This window comes from Panthera tigris, chromosome B3, assembly GCF_018350195.1.
Source record: "Panthera tigris isolate Pti1 chromosome B3, P.tigris_Pti1_mat1.1, whole genome shotgun sequence".
Lineage (NCBI taxonomy): Eukaryota > Metazoa > Chordata > Mammalia > Carnivora > Felidae > Panthera > Panthera tigris.
The window spans coordinates 31,328,129-31,345,646 of NC_056665.1; the positions used below are offsets into that span (position 1 = coordinate 31,328,129).

The 17,518-nt window shown below is 41.1% G+C and overlaps 1 protein-coding gene across 1 annotated transcript; it reads left to right on the forward strand.

Moving 5' to 3' along the window:
* The first annotated feature begins 215 nt into the window (after positions 1 to 215).
* LOC102972662 (cytochrome c oxidase subunit 5A, mitochondrial) lies at positions 216 to 13,988 on the forward strand. The gene is made up of 5 exons (XM_042988369.1): positions 216 to 430; positions 6,563 to 6,679; positions 8,760 to 8,881; positions 10,058 to 10,180; positions 13,822 to 13,988. Exons 1-4 carry the CDS (start codon positions 325 to 327, stop codon positions 10,169 to 10,171), a joined length of 459 nt encoding a protein of 152 aa, XP_042844303.1. The 5' UTR covers positions 216 to 324; the 3' UTR covers positions 10,172 to 10,180; positions 13,822 to 13,988.
* Positions 13,989 to 17,518: the final 3,530 nt, after the last annotated feature.

The window sequence follows — 17,518 nt, forward strand, 5'->3', positions numbered from 1 at the left end:
GACTTGAATCAGGATACCATCTACTGCCCACCGCTCACCTTCCTTACATCCTGGCTCCTGGAAGGCCGCTGCAAACAGAAACGCGGCAGCGCGGGACAGGGCACAGCGTTGGAAATGGTTTGTCCTTAGCGCGCCGCCGTAGCCTCCCAACATCCTCGTGATACCCCGCCCTCCCGCCAAGGCGCGAGCGGCGCAGTGGGCGGGACCTCACGCTCCGCCCTCCGTGCGTCGGTGCGTGAGTCCGGCCCCCACGAGCTCCCGAGCTGCCCTCGAGTTCACACCCGGCTTCCCTTCAGCCTTAGACTGCGCGCCGCCATAGCCGTCATGCTCGGCGCCGCTCTCCGCCGTTGCGCTGTAGCAGCAGCCGCAGCCCCCCGTGCCAGCCCCCGAGGCCTCCTGTACCCAGCTCCGGGTCCCGGCTCCGCCGCCGGTAAGGCCCCCGCCGCCGCTGTTCGCGCCCGCGTGTCCTTGCGGTGACCTGGGTCCCCGCCGCCACTCGAGGGCAGGCTCGCCCAGCGGCCTAGCCCCTGCTCTGCGGGCGTGCGGCGGAACCTGGTGACCGTTGGCAGCTCTCTGTGCGGCCTCCAGTTGTGGGGGACTGGAAGACGCGGTCCCCAGGCCCCCTACCCCCGCCCCCAGCGCGACTTCCTGGTGCGGGCACCGCGGACCAGTCTGGTGTAGACCTGCTGCGGGCCCCAGTGAGGGGGCGCAGCGCACCTCTCATGCCCACTGGACCCCTTCGGTCCCTGGGCTGTGACCGTTCCCTGGCGCTGACCCCTGCAGCCATCTGACTGGGAGTGTCCGCCGCTGGCCTACAGCGCTTCGGCGAAGGTGACATTGAGCCGCTAGGCGCGTCTCACTCAGTGTAGGAGCAGGAGTGGCCCTTCCGGAGACCCCAGCATGGACACTCACAGTGTCTTCTGCGAGCACTATATGCTTACTTGTAGGACACAATATACTTTTTTTTTATCAGACCTTTCTCGGTTAGAGCTTTGTATGTCACCTTCACTGACCGTCCTGTCATTTTAGAGACTGCTATGCTACGTTTTAATTCTTCCGTTTTTACGATGGATCGTTATGTATGGCTGCTTCTTGAGCTGTGGAAGAGAGCCTGAATATTGATAGGTCCTATGATAAGAATATTACTCTTTCTGGGCGCCTTGGTGGCTCAGTGGGTTAAACGTCCGACTTCAGCTCAGGTCATGATCTCAGGGTCCGTGGGTTTGAGCCAGGCCCTAATGCTGACAGCTCAGAGCCTGGAGCCTGCTTTGGATTCTGTGTCTCCCTCTCTCTGCCCCTCCCCTGCTTGTGCTCTCTTTCTCTCTCAAAAATGAATAAATATTAAACAATTTTTTAATTAAAGAAGATAAAAAAATAAAAAATATTACTCTTTCGAAAATTGAGTACCACAGACTCAGGAATACTGTGTTCTGCAAACATAAGGGAACCTTTATTCCGTGCTTCCAATTGGAAGTCTGATTGCAGGAGTATGAGCTGTGCTGCTAATTCCTGTCTCTTATTTTGCCTTCCCCTTATGTGTTTGGGGAGATTTTGTGTCCAGCACTGTACTTTTACTTAGTGTAACTGCACTTTAATCTTGGTCCATGATGATAGTATGTGCTGCATTATGAAATTTAGCCCCTAAGCATGCATATTTAACATGAACTCAAACTCAAAACTAATAAGGTTGTTCTCTTGACTCTTGAGTGTTCTAACTAGACTCTTCAGAACCTAGGAAATGTATTTCTGTTCATTCAATTTAGACTTTATCTTCTCTCATTTACAATAGGACAGAAAGGCTGGCATGCACTTTATGAAGACTATCTTATAGAGGAGGAAATTGAGGCCCAACTTGAAAAACAGATTCTTTTATTAGTGGTGGAACTGTTTTCTGTTTCTTAGCCATAGTTATTTTTGGCCCATCCTGATGTTTGTCAGATTTTACGTTTTTTTAATTTTTTCCTTACCTAAATGTTAAAGTACTACAATTTTTTCATATAGATACCTTTTAGGGAGTTTTCTTGTGGCCTCTTGAAAAGGATTGCTACCTTTTTTTTTTTAACGTTTATTTTTTATTTTTGAGAGGGGGAAGGGACAGACAGTGGGGAGACAGAGGATCTGAAAACGGGCTCTGCACTGACAGCAGAGAGCCCGATGTAGGGCTCAAACCCACAAACCATGAGATCATAACCTGAGCTGGTCAGAAGTTAAAGGAACTCAGCCACCCAGGTGCCCCAAGAATTGCTGCATTTTGTGGCAAGCTGGGGAAAAGGCAGAGATTTTTGGCAGACTAGGTTAAGGGGATTCATCTTAGTAAGTTTGGATATGTTGGTTTCTCTCCTAGGCATTCTATTCCCACTCTTGAGTATAATTTATAAACAAAAATCTTTATTTTAGGTGTCTTTCCCATAGATAACCTAAATATTTGCCACAAGGAGGTGTTATTGGTTACTTTTATGTTAGCTACTTTCTAGTTGCATGACCTTGGTCATGTTAATTAACATAAAGACTCAAGTTGGCCATGGCGCACCTGGCTGGCTCAATGGGTAGAGCACTCAGACTCTTGATCTCAGGGGATGACTGACTATTGATCTCTGACTCTTGATCTCGAGGTGGTGAGTTTTGGCTCTACGTTGGGCGTGAATCCTACTTTAAAGGAAAAAGACTCAATTGCCTCATCTCTAAAATCAGGATATTTGGCAGTTGTGAGGTTTAAATGAAATAATGTAACTCTTAGCACCTTGCCTGGCACAAATGCTTAATAATCTTTGCTTTATTATAGGGGATTTCATTTTTGCAAATTATACATCAGGGTTTGTTATTAGTATGAAACCAAACAGGTTGTATAAAATGAAAGTCAAAAGGATTAACATTTTGGTTGGGACTATTTAAGGTCAAATGAGAGCATACTTCAAAGAGCTCTGGAAGGGTTAACCTGAGGGGCTTCAAGTTTGCTCTAGTTAAATGGCACCCTGAATTCCAGAAGCCTCCAACTTGAAACAATCGTTTTCCAGTAACTGCTGAATTAAAATGTTTTAAATAGTGGTTAGATTCTTTTAGTCAACCCTTAAAACTTAACACAACCCTAGCTCCTATAACCCTACACTGATAACTTAGGAAAGTGAGTTTCTTGGCATAGGGCTGAATTGAGGTAGCACTTATTTTTTAAGTTTATTTTTTAAGTTTATTTGGGGGGGGCGGTGGGGAGAGAGAATGTGTGCACCTGCACTAGCAGGGGAGGGGCAGAGAGAGAATCCCAAGCAGGCTCTGCATTGTCCGTGCAGAGCCCAATTCAGGGCTCCATCCCACAACCATGAGATCATGATCTGAGTCGAAGTCCAATTGGTTCACCAACTGAGCCACCCAGGCGCCCCTAGGTAGCATTTTTAATCACTTTCCAACCTTCTTTTCAGCACTGTTCCCACACTTCTAGATTTCCAGCCTTTGAGTCCCAAAGTCCATGCTGTTCTTCAGCCTTGCACCTCAGCAACGCCACCTTTGAGCTTGTTCTAGTGCCCTTTGCCATTATTCCTTTCTTTCCATTTCTCCTAGAATTACCACCACCAACATGTCCATTTTGGGGGCTTTATCCAAGCTGACTAGTAATTAGTGGAAAGCTATCTGATTTAACTAAATTTAAACTAAAGGGATTAATTTTTCTGAATATGTTACCTTTTTTTTTCTTTTAAATAGTGTGCTTAACTGAATGCCAAAAAGTAGTGTTAGAAATACCTTTTTAGACTGAGTTTGTAGAAATGTCTCAGTTTTCAGGTACATGCTTCTCTTTTCCTACTCTGGAACCTTCAGGTTATATGAAAGCACTGCACAGTTGTTTTCCAAAATACTTTGCCTTGCAAACCTCAAACCTAAGTGGAAATGCTGTATGAAAGTTGGGTTAGTAGGGGAAGGAAAGAATGCCTATATAGTTTACTTAAAAATCAAAACGTTAAACATATGATAGGCATGTCCACAGTGAGGAGAATAGATCCTACTCCTACCCATTACTGAAATTAGGAATACAGTTTATTATTTATTTATTTATTTATTTATTTTTACTTCGAGAGGAATACAATTTAAACCATGTGGGAGAACCTGATTTTGCCATGCTAGAAGGGGGATGTATGTTCGCAGTGTGTGTTTGGTATTTTAAATAGTTGTTACCCATAAAGTTTTTTGGGAATACAACCAGTTTGTAATTTGGGACTTCCAGAAGGATGGTGAACAAATTATTGAAGGTGATCCATTGTTCTCCTTGACTAGGATGTGTAGTTGCTGATCATCTTTTTCTTTTGTTAGAAAACAAAACAAAGCTGCCAGCCATCTAGTGAAATCATGCCCAGCAGTGAGCAAAAGGAATTGATTATCATGAAACACTTCTGGGTGGTTGGAAAGGTACTTGTAATAATTACCTCTGGGGAAGGAATAGATATATTTCATTTGTCTTGAGTAAGTACTTAGAAATAGATTTACTAGGTGGTATGGTGAGTGTATTTAACTTGTCTTCCAAAGTGGTTGTAACATTTTATACTTGTGCTTTAAGCATTCAGCTAAGGATAATTTTAGTTTTTGAAAAAGATAGCTTCTAAATTTTTGATAACAGTGGGTTAGAGGATTGTTGTGACCTATACATTCTGATATATTAAATGTGAATATTAGTACTGTAAGAGTTATTAAGTGTCCACATACTTTTGATGATGAAATGTTTGCACTTATCAAATATATTTAGGTCTAGAGATACATTATTTTTTCTTGTCATAGAAGTTAAAGCATGGCCAATTCCAGCCCATTTATATACATGTCCTACTTCATTCTGGGCTTGGATAATGGAGATATTTAGGTCTCTGGGAAGATTGGAACTTGTGCTGTGGTCCCCTGTGACTAATGGCAAGTATTTTGCTATAGGCTCAAATGGTAATTTAAGTGAGAATCTTTTCACTTGATATAGCAGTGACAGTCCCATCTCCAGAACTAGCTAGTCGTTCATATCTTCATCTTTTTCTGTTTTCTTTTATTTTTCTCTGCTTTCTCCTGCCATTTATTGCATTAAGGATGTATAGGAATAGGGGCCTCTGGCTGGTACACTCCATAGAGCATGTGACTTGGGGTTGTGAGTTCAAACGACATATTGGGCACAGAGTTTACTTTTTAAAAAAAATGTCCAAGATATTCCTTACATTTGGGGTGCCTGGGTGGCTTAGTCTGTTAAGCATCCAACTCTTTGAGCTCAGGTCATGATCTCACGGTTTGTGAGATCAAGCCCCACTTCAGTTAATAAACATCTGACTCTTGATTTCGGCCCAGGTCATGGTCGAGCCCTGCATCGTGCTCTGCATTGACAGCATGGAGCCTGCTTGGATTCTTTCTCTGCCCCTCTCCTGGTTGCACTCGTACTTTCTCTCTATATATAAATAAATTTTAAAAAAAAGAGAGAATTGGAATGGGCATTTTTTAAAATTAGGAATTAATACTGTGCTTATCATAAAAATTCAGACATTGTGGAAGGGTATAAAGAAATAGTTTTTCCTGGGGTGCCTGGGTGGTTAAGCATCTGACTCTTGATCTCAGTTCAGGTCGTGTGTGATCTCACAGTTTGTAAGTTCGAGCCCTGCATTGCTGACAGTGCAGAGCCCACTTGGGATTCTCTCTCTGTCCCCTCTCCTGATCTTACTGTCTCTCTCTCTCTCTCTCTCTCTCTCTCTCTCCCTCCCTCCCTCCCTCCCTCTCCCCCCCCCCCAATAAATAAATAAACACAAAATAGTTTTTTCTTCCAAAGAACCACTTTTAGCAATTTGAAGCCAGCATTACACATTAGAGGGAAAAGATTTTTTCTTTTTCTTTTTTTTTTTTGTTTAAAATTTTTTTAACGTTTATTTATTTTTGAGACAGAGACAGAACATGAATGGGGGAGGGTCAGAGAGAGGGACACAGAATCTGAAACAGGCTCCAGGCTCTGAGCTGTCAGCACAGAGCCCGACGCGGGGCTCGAACCCACGGACCGCGAGATCATGACCTGAGCCGAAGTCGGACGCTCAACCGACTGAGCCACCCAGGTGCCCCAGGGAAAAGATTTTTTTCATATCAATATATAAAATTTTTTCCAAATGTTTATTTTTGAGAGAGAGAGCAAGCACGCAAGCAGGGGAGGGGTAGAGAAAGGGGGAGACAGGATCTAAAGCAGGTTCTGTACTGACAACAGAGCCCGATATGGGGCTTGAACTTGAGAACCTAGAGATCATGACCTGAGCCAAAGTCAGATGCTTAACTGACTGAGCCACCCAAATGCCCCATCGTATCAGTATAGAAGATTTGTTTCATTTGACCTGCTGAGTAATTTTCCTACCATAATGTATATACTTGATTCAGAATTTAATGCATTGAATATATTTAACACCACTGAACTGTGCACTTAAAAGTGGTTAAAATGGTAAATTTGTTGTATATATTTCAACACAATTTAAAAAAGAAAACCAACAACAACAAAAAAAACCCCAGTGTATTAACAGGATACATCAAGTAGTGTTTCTTTCTGAACATTGAACTCATTGCTCTTTTTTCATTGCAGCTGTCCAGTCAGTTCGCTGCTACTCCCATGGGTCACATGAAACAGATGAGGAGTTTGATGCTCGCTGGGTGACATACTTCAACAAGCCAGATATTGACGCCTGGGAATTGCGTAAAGGTAATTGGAACATAGGCATATTTGTCTACTTTGGCATAGAATTGGGAAATAGTTCGTAGTGTTTGACTACTCTGTTGAAAACAACTATTTGGAAAATATGCATCATGTAAGCATAGGTATTATCATGCAGCTTTCAGTTGGGAAAGTTTATGACTTTTGGGGCCAGATAATTCTTTGCTGCAAGGGCTATCCTTCGCATTATAGGATGTTTTGCAGCATCCTTGGCAACTGTCTGCTGGGAGACAAAATCACCCCTGATTGAAAGTCACTGTTAAATGATAGGTCAATGTGAACAAGAGTTAACACTTTTGTCCTTTATAGATAATTTAAGGAAGTAGTTATTTGGTTCTCCTCCCATCTCGGTAATAGTTTGGGTTTTTTGTTATTTTCATTCTAAGTTATGATTTGTCTCTTGTGTTCAGTCTAAGTAAGCTAGAACTTGTTTTTCCTAATTGTAGATGTGTACTGAACACGAGCAGGTAACATTAATGATAACTAGTCTAATAGGTAGCTAAGTAATTTTAAGAGTAGGTAATTTAGTTCAGTCTCTGTGACCATATTCTTTTTTTTCTTTTTTGTTTTTTGTTTTTTTAATGTTTATTTATTTTTGAGACAGAGAGAGACAGAGCATGAACGGGGGAGGATCAGAGAGAGAGGGAGACACAGAATCTGAAACAAGCTCCAGGCTCTGAGCCGTCAGCACAGAGCCCGACGCGGGGCTTGAACTCACGGACTGTGAGATCATGACCTGAGCCGAAGTCGGACGCTTAACCGACTGAGCCACCCAGGCGCCCCTCTTTTTGTTTTTGAGAGAGAGAGAGAGCACGCTTAAGTGAGAGAAGAGCAGAGAGGGGAGAGAGAGAAGTGGGGCTCATCCGATACAGGGCTCATCCGAAATGGGGCTCATGCTCACCTGAAGCAGGGCTCACCCAATACAGGACTTGAACTCAGGAACCGTGAAATCATGACCTGAGCTGAAATCACATGTTTAATTGACTGAGCCACCCAGGTGCCCCTCCGTGACTATATTCTACCATTGTAGTCACTGTGTCTTTTGTTTACGTATTTCAAAATAATTAAAAGCGAGAAACGTAAGTGATTCACATTTATCCACAGGAATAATAATCCTTATTTTGCTGCAACCAGGAAAATCCTTACTGAATAATCTTGAGTAGCAGTAATGAAAAGAACAGCAATTCTGCACTCCCATTAAGAGAATCTTAAATTTTATTATGTGTCATTTTGTGCAAAGCTGAAAGTAATTATGCCCAGTCATTTTCTGGTTGAATGTGCACTAATGTTTCTCTGTATCTACTTAATGTCCTCATTTGAGCTTCATTAACTCTCCCTAAGCATTTTTCTGGTTGTTTTTAGATTATTTTCCAACCAAATCTATCTTAAAGCAACAAAAGTACATACACTTTGTAAGAGTTAAGGATATGAGTTGAAAATGACTCTTGGGGCGTCTGTTCGTGAGATTGAGCTGCCGTTTGGCTCTGTGCTGACACTGCAGAGCCTACTTGGGATTCTCTCTTTCCCTAGCTCTCTCTCAAAATAAATAATTAAAGAAAAAATGACCCTCTTGTTTGAAGAGAAACCAGCTAATTATGAAAATTATATTTGCATGTAAGAAGACTCTTGGTTTTTGGTTGTTTTTTGTTTTTTTCTATAATCTGCATGCTATTGCATAGTTCTTTCACTGTGGAAGATCCACTGTGGTCTTACTATCTAGAATTTGTTAAAGGTAGGTTCTCTTTTTTTCTTTTTTTTTTTTTTTTTTTTGAGAGAGAGAGAGGAGGGGACAGAACCACAAGTAGACTCTGAGCTGTTAGCACAGAGCCTGAAGCGGAGCTCAAACTCACAAACCGTGAGATCATGACCTGAGCCAAAATCAAGAGTTGGATGCTCAACCCAATGAGCCACCCAGGCACCCCTAGATTCTCTTATTTTTATAGATAAAAGAATAGAGGCCAAACAGACAAGATCATGTGTCTTTGACTCAGTAAAAATATAAGTAAGTATATTGTAATTTCTATGAGGATATCTCAGGTTGATACGGCTCTTGTTTTTAATTTGACAGGAATGAACACGCTTGTTGGCTATGATCTGGTTCCAGAACCTAAAATCATTGATGCTGCTTTGCGGGCATGCAGACGGTTAAATGATTTTGCTAGTGCAGTTCGCATCCTAGAGGTTGTTAAGGTCAGTGAAGTAACAATGCTAAATAAAGTTGTTCTGGAAGTGGGTGGGCTGTTGTTAAGTATCAGCATATTATGTGTTTTTGAATTTGTTGAAATAACCTAAAATTAGTTCTGATATAGCTAGAGGAAATGTAGGTTGCAACTAACAGTCTTTCTGGGGGGCAGTTTGGCAAAATTTATGCAAGGTTTTAGAAATTGTGCTTGATACCCATTTGTTCAGCATTTGAGAATTTATCTTAAGGAAATAATTAAGGATGTACAAAAGTTTAACTATAGTTTATCTTTGTTCTATTTGTGATATGAAGTTAAATATTAGTGGTTTCTTAAGATGAGACTTTTCAAGAGGTTATCTATTAATAGTGTGGAAATGTATTTAACATTAAACATTCATAGTATATTAATTGAAGAAACTTCAATTTTTGTGGTGTGATCTCATACATAGCTCATTTGATACATATGATCAAATGATTACATTTTAAACAAGAATTTTATAATTTAAAAAAATACAATTAAGGAGACCTAGAATTTGTTAAAGGCAGAAGAATAACAGCTTGTTATTGTCTTAGTTCATTTGACTTTTTAATATTTGTCCTTGAGGAACTTTGTGAAAATACAGGTATAATTATATATTATGGTGAGTATTTGTCAAAACTCTTTTGCCCTGGAAATCGGTAGTCTTTTCAAGTCTGTAAGAGGGAAAGTGTGACATTACTTTATCTACAATGGGTAAAATAATTAAGGGTTCTGTAGGCTATCAATCCATTCAGCACCAGTACTTAATTTAGTTAAGGTCTCAAATTGGAGGCAAATTTAAAAACTTTTTCTTGTGTTAACTTAATTATTCCTGTAGCCTGCTGGGCATGTTTAATTACCTTTACAAAATTCTGTCATCACCACCTTTTCTTGTAACTCAAGGCTTTATCCAGGCTTTAAAATGTTATGTTTTATTTTGTTTTGTTTCTGGATTTAGTCTAATGGTCTTAGTTTTTCTCAAGGTGCTTTAAAGCCTACCTTGAATAGCGCCTACATAGCTTGTTGGACTAATAAGTTAAAAGTATGTGACTTGTATTCTCTGCTATTAGCCTCTGCATACGTGATTAAAAGCATTCTCAAGTTCATTTTTTTAATAGAAACAGCTTTTCAGAGAGCTAAATGTGAATATTTTCTTTGCCATCAGGACAAAGCAGGACCTCATAAGGAAATCTACCCCTATGTCATCCAGGAACTTAGACCAACTTTAAATGAACTGGGAATCTCCACTCCAGAGGAACTGGGCCTTGACAAAGTGTAAACCCCATGGGTAAGCCACACACCGCTGAATAAAGGCAGGAAATGAATCCAGGAAGGGGGAGTCAATGACATTTCAGTGTTCTCAGAGTAAGACCTTTTTAATGGCCTCCTTAGAGGCCATGAACATAGAGATTTAGAGAGTACTAATGATAGGTTTAAGGAGCTAGAATTGTCATTTTTAGTTGTTATAATTGTTCTTTTACTGTTGTAATGGCAAGAAGACGCCTCTAATTAAAAATCCATATAAAATATTTCAAACGTAAAGAATAGCATATGGGGTGCCTGGGTAGCTCAGTCATTTAAGTGGCTGACTCTTGATTTTGGCTCAGGTCACGATCTCATGGTTCGTGGGATCAAGCCCTGCCTCAGGCTATTTGCTGACAGCACAGAGCCTGCTTGGAATTCTCTCTCTTCCTCTCTCTCCCACTCATGCGTGCGCACTCTCTCTCTCACAAAATAAATCAACATTAAAAAAGAAAGAATAGCATATACAGTAAATGTAATCACACCCAGATCTTTCAGATATTATTATTTTGCCATAGTTGCTTCATTTTCCCTCTAAGAAATGACTGGTTTCACAGAGTTGAAACCCTCTCTGCACCCTTCCCTAATTCCAGCCCTTTTACCTCCCCTAAACTAAAGGTAATCCACTGCATATAAGGTATTTGTTACACATGTTTTTGTACATCTGTTTATTTTTAACGACAGAGTTTTATTAATTTGATGCATTTGTTTTTGTTAAGTTAGAATTTAATAGTCAAGTAAATATTCACTGATAAAAAACCTTATTTGATGGGGCGTGTGGGTGGCTCAGTCGGTAAGCATCCAACTTCGGCTCAGGTCATGATCTCACACTCTGTGGGTTTGAGCCCCGCATCAGGCTCTGTGCTGACAGCTCAGAGCCTGGAACCTGCTTCAGATTCTGTGTCTCCCTTTGTCTCTACACCTCCCCCACTCACGCTCTCTCTCTTTCTCTCTCTCTCAAAAATAAACATTAAAAAAAAAACTTATTTGATACCTTGTTCTCTGTGGGAAGGCAGGTAATAAAAACAGCCACAAGATTGTCTAGGTAGTGAGGAGTGTGCAGAAAATCTTTTGTTTTGCAAAGGATTTTGTAAAGCAGGAACTCAATTTTATTTTATTTAATAAACATACATAGTGTAGGGGCGCCTGGGTGGCGCAGTCGGTTAAGCGTCCGACTTCAGCCAGGTCAAGATCTCGCGGTCCGTGAGTTCGAGTCCCGCGTCAGGCTCTGGGCTGATGGCTTGGAGCCTGGAGCCTGCTTCCGATTCTGTGTCTCCCTCTCTCTCTGCCCCTCCCCCGTTCATGCTCTGTCTCTCTCTGTCCCAAAAATAAATAAAAAAACGTTGAAAAAAAAAATTAAAAAAAAAAAAAAACATACATAGTGTATATAACTCTTACTATGTCAGGTGCTGTTTTAAGTGCTCTATAAATATTAATTCTTTTTCTTCTTTTCTTTTTTTAAGTAGTGAAGCCCAATGCAGGGCTCCCATGACTCAGATCAAGTCCTGAGCTAAGATCAAGAGTCAGACACTTTACTGATAAGTCATGGAGGTGCCCCAATATTAACTCATTTAATCTTCATAAACTGTCCCATGAGACAGTACTATCATTTATTTATTTTTATTTTTTGAGAGAGAGAGATAGAGCACAAGCGGGGGAGGGGCAGAGAGAGAAGGAGACACAGAATCCGAAGCAGGCTCCAGGCTCTGAGCTGTCAGCACAGAGCCTGACACGGGGCTTGAACTCACAAACCGTGAGATCATGACCTGAGCCGAAGTCTGACGCTTAACCAACTGAATCACCCAGGCGCCCCGAGGTAGAACTATCATTAGAATTATTCTCCTTTTCCTATTTTACTGATGAGGAAACTGAGACACCTTCTCCAAAGTCATACAGCTAGTACTAGAACTCACACTTAAACCTAGGCAGTCCAGCTCCAGAGTCCATTGCTCTTACTATGCTGCACATCCTGTTTAGGCATTTACTAAGGCCATATTCATTCCTCAGAGGTAAACAATGAGGCTTAAATAGAGAATTTGCTTCCTAAGACATTTATTTTTAAAATAGTGGAACTAAAATGTCTTATAAAAGTGCACCCAAGGGATCCCCACCTGGCTCAGTCGATGGAGCATACAGTTCTTAATCTCACAGTCATGAGTTCAAGCCCCATGTTGGGCATGGAGCCTACTTTAAGAAGAGAAAGCAAAAAGTGCACCCAGAATTATTGAAGGAGCTAATGTCAGATCCCTCAAAAGATAAAGATCCCTTGAGCCCGGTTAAACGTTTTAGAGCAGGAGTCTTAATTTTATCTTTGTCCACTCCCATACTACTACTACTGCCACTACTAACTACTACTATCACCACCACCACCACCACCACCACCACCACTAACACCACTACCACCACCACCAGCGCTTCCTCCTCCTCCGCCTCCTCCTCTTCTTCCTCCTCCTCCTCCTTCCCCTTCTTCTTCCTCCTCCTCCTCCTCCTTCCCCCTCCCTCCTAAACTCAGATAGCTCATCTTTGTAATAAATGGAAATGTTTTTAATGTGTGTACTAATGATTTCTATGAGAAAATGAGGCATTCGGAATAGAATATTTCCTACTTACATTTTTGAAGCTCTTGTCTGTTGTTCATATTACGTAATGGACTCTTATAAGGTTGTCTAAACACTTTAGCTTAATTTTTATTTTATCAAGTAGTATTCCAAGGAGTTTAGAAGATCTTTGTTATTATATAGGATATATTCCAGCTGTGATGATATTCTTTCTTTTTTAATATATTTTTTAAAAAATTTGTTTAGTATTTTTATTATTATTATTTTTTAATGTTTTATTTATTTTTGAAAGAGTGAGAGAGAGCACACACACTCCTGCGGGGGAGGGGCAGAGAGCGAGGGGGACAGAGGATCCAAAGCGGGTTCTGTGCTGACAGCAGAGAGACCGATGCAGGGCTTAAGCTCAGGAACTGTGAGATTATGACCTGAGCCAAAGTCAGGGGTTAAATGACTGAGCCACCCAGGTGCCCCTAAAAATTTTTTTGAAAGGCAATTCCCTAGCATTTTTCTGACTGGAAAAGAGGACTACCCCAGTAAGTACTAGGTGTGTAAACAACAAAAAGGCCAGAGCCAGTCCCTTGTGAGTTGGGTATAGGCGGAGTAAGTAAGAACAGAAAAGGCTACACAGAGACAGTGATTTCCCTGGACCTGTGCTCTAAAGAAGGTTAATTTTAGGGCACCTGACTGGCTCAGTTGGAAGAGCATACAACTTTTTTTTTTTAGGTTTTATTTATTTTTGAGAGAGAGAAACCAAGCATGAGTGGGGGAGGGGCAAGAGAGAGAGGAAGACAGAATCCAAAGCAGGCTCCAGACTCTGAGCTGTCAGCACAGAGCCCGATGTGGAGCTCGAACCCATGAACCATGAGATCATGACCTGAGCCGAAGTTGGATGCTTAACCGACTGAGCCACCCAGGTGCCCCGCAACTCTTGATCTCAGTCATAAGTTTCAGCCCTGTGTTGGGTGTAGAGGTTACTTAAATAAAAAACTTTTTTAAAAAAGGTTATTTTTAGTAAGATTTCTATGCTTCCTTTATTTTTCTAGCTAATTCTTCCTGTTTTCTCTTACAGATGGGCTTCTCAAGGATTTATTCATAATGCTACTTGATTGTAAACAATCACCTGGAAATACTGATGATAACATATTACCTTATTTGAACAAGTTTTCCTTTATTGAGTACCAAACCATGTAATGATAACTTGGACTTTAATAAAAGGGAAATGAGTTTGAACTGAAATTAGGTATTGTTCCATGTGTTTGCTTTGAAAAGCAGAAAATGAACTATCATAGAGCCATTGATTTCATGGGTTTTTTGCCACTGTATGCTGAGAAAACTTCTTAACTGGCTATGATAGATTTGGAGGCTTTCAGTGCCTAAAGAGCTAATAAATAGGTTTACCTCTTGAGAGAATTAATAAAATACACAAATCCCATCTTACTTCGGAAGCCACATAATATTGGAGACTCAGCTGTTGGAGAACCAGACTTATAGGTCTGAGGAATTTCTAGGATAGCCATTCAGACTACAGTTTCAGAGGAATGGGATTAATACTAGGTTGAGGTTAAAGCTAAGGAAATGTTAGTAAAATTCATTTTGGTAAGTGATCAACACAAATAACCTTTTATGAAAAAGACTGATTCCCCACCAAAAAGCTCCCCTCCCCTTTTTAAAAAAGGAGAAAGGTAAATAAACAAAAACAGTCACATATGTTTATTTAATTGCATGGTTGGTAGATGTGGTTCTTAGCTTTGACCCCTCTGCGGGCTAGCTCTTTCCCCCTCGTTCCATGTAGTATAATGTCCCAGTCACACTGCTCTGTTTTTCCTCCAAATTTTCTTCATGTTGCTTCCCTCTAGAAATGACATGAACCATCAACGTAGGTCTGCCCTCTCAAATCCTAGAGGTGGAGAGGGGGTGGAGCAATCACATATATAAAGACCTCACGACAGGTTTTAAAAGTTCTGTGAACATAGGGGCACCTGGAAGTGTCTGACTTCAGCTCAAGTCATGATCTCACAGTTTGTGGGTTCAAGCCCCGCATCAGGCACTCTGCTGTCATCACAGAGCCCACTTGAGATCCTCATTCTGCACCTCTCTCTGCCCCTCCCCCGCCCATGTGCTCTCGCGCGTGCTCTCTCTGTCAAAAATAAACTTTTTTTTTTTTTTTTTTTTTTTTAATAGGGGCGCCTGGGTGGCTCAGTTGGTTGAGCATCCGACTTCGGCTTAGGTCATGATCTTGCAGTCTGTGAATTCGAGCCCCACATTGGGCTCTATGCTGACAACTCATAGCCTGGAGCCTGCTTCAGATTCTGTTTCTCCCTCTCTCTCTGCCCCTCCAACACTCATGCTCTCTGTCTCTCTCTGTCAAAAATAAATAAAAATTAAAATACTGGACAGGAACATTTAAAAAAAAAGTTAAAAAACCTAAGTTTTGTGAACTTATATATGGGACCTGTGAGAGAGGAAATGACATTTAAGTTGAAGCCTAAAGAATTGGGAGTGTTTATCCGCAGCTTTATCTAAAAGTTAATTTTATTTATTATATGACATGTTTGGCCTTTGCACCATTGGAATGGGGAGGAGGGATTTTTTTTTTTTTTGACAGCTCCCATATGTGCATACATAATCACATTTAAGTCTGCTTTTTCAGTTCCCCAGATCTAAAGGATTTACTATAACTAGATGAAAAAGGACCGTTTCAGTATCATGGGCTCTTAACATATAGGAGGAATGCAAAATGATGAAAATGGTTTCTGTTAAGGTCATGGGAGGGGCCTGAGGAGGGAACATAGGTTTATAACTATTTACAAGGGTAAGAAATAGTGCTATGTGGGTTTTCACACCACAAACATTTTTTGAATACCTACCATATACCAAGCGTTGTGCCGATTATTGATAATAGAGCCATGCATAGGAGATTGGAGATTTGGAGTTTGGAGAAACGAGTTAGGGTCCCCAGTTCACGAAATTATACAGTGTAGTTATAACTTAATAAGGCTTTTGAATTAGGATGGTAGCAGTAGAAATGGGAAAAGATGAATATTTTTTTTAAGTTTATTCATTTATCTTTGAAAGAGAGCGAGTGCACATGAGCATGAGCCACTGAGGGGCAGAGAGAATCCCAAGCATGCTGCATGCTCTCAGCACAGAGCCTGACATGGGGTTCGAATCCACGATCTGGGAGATCATAACCCAAGATGAAATCAAGAGTCTGATGCTCAACCAACTGAGCCACCCAGGCACCCCTGGAAGAGACTAATTTTGAGAGTCACGTGATTTAGGTGTAGTTACTAATTTGGTGAGGGGGAATGAGAACTCTGAGAAGGGCTATTTTACAGATTTGAGTGATGGTACTTACCATTCATGGGAAAATTGGAGTCAGCAAAACCAGGAGCTTGGTGCAAGGTCAAGAAAGTACTGCATTTGGGGCACCTGCCTGGTTCAGTTGGTAGCGCATCCTACTCTTGACCTCAGGGTTGGGAGTTCAGGCCCCACACTGGGTGTCAAGATTACTTAAAAATAAAATCTTAATAGTAAGTACTGCATTTGATCCTGGACCTGTCAAATTTCAGGCATCAGTGAGGGTTAGGCCTAGAGCTTTGAAAAGAGCTTGAGACTAGAGAAGAATTTAAGGTTTGAAACAGCAAAAAGAGAGTTTTCTAAGGCCATTTGGAGACAGCTGTAATGTAGGCTAATGGCTGAAATTGCAGGAGCAGGTCCATTTAGAGGGAAAGGGGAATTTTTTCAAAAATTTCAAACATTACAAAGATAGACTATTATTTCTTAAGTTTCCATGTACTTATCACTCTACTTTAGCAATTAATAATTTATGGCCACACTTTATATCCTCTCATTTACCCCCACTCCAAATATTTTCAGTCAAATCTCAAATATCCTATCCTTTCATCTGTAAATAAGTATTTTGGAATATCTCCATTGTGTGTGTGTGTGTGTGTGTGTGTATTTAACCACAACTACAATAAAGACTTAAAATTTTTTTTAATGTTTATTTTTGAGAGACTGCAAGTGGGGGAGGGGGAGAGAGCGGCAGACAGATCTGAAGCAGGCTCTTTGCTGACAGCAGTATGTAGGGCTTGAACTCCCGAACCATGAGATGACCTGAGCCCAAGTCAAATGCTCAACTGACTGAGCCACCAGGTGCCAGCCCCCCTTTATAAAAAGGAATTTTTGGTGATCTTTTTTATTTCAAATAAAAATATCTATTACCGGGGGCACCTGAGTGGCTTAGTCAGTTGAGCATCCAACTCTAGATTACAGCTCGGGTCATGATCCCGTGGTTCATGGGTTTGAGCCCTGCCTCGTTGGGCTGTGTGCTGACAGCACAGAGCCCGCTTGGGATTCTCTCTCTCCCTCTCTCTCTGCTCCTCCCTTGAGAACACATGCAGTCTTTCTCAAATAAATGAACATTAAGAAAAAAATAGATCTTTACTGGATTTTCTCATTTTAAGCACGATACATGTCATGAAACAATACAGGAAAGTACAAGAATAAAACACACCTGAAATTCCCCTATCCAGTTACAACCATGAGTGGTATTTTGGTGACCATCTTTCCAGATGTGCATGTGTATATGCTTTGGCATGCTGTAATACAAACCTGTTTATCTCCTCCTTGCTAGGTCAAGACTATTGTAGACCATTTTCTATATTGATTAATGTACCTCTGTCTTCTGCTTTTTAGTGGGACCTAATATTCCATGGTTTAGGTGTTTGACCTTGAGAGATGACTTTTCTAATGACCTTGAG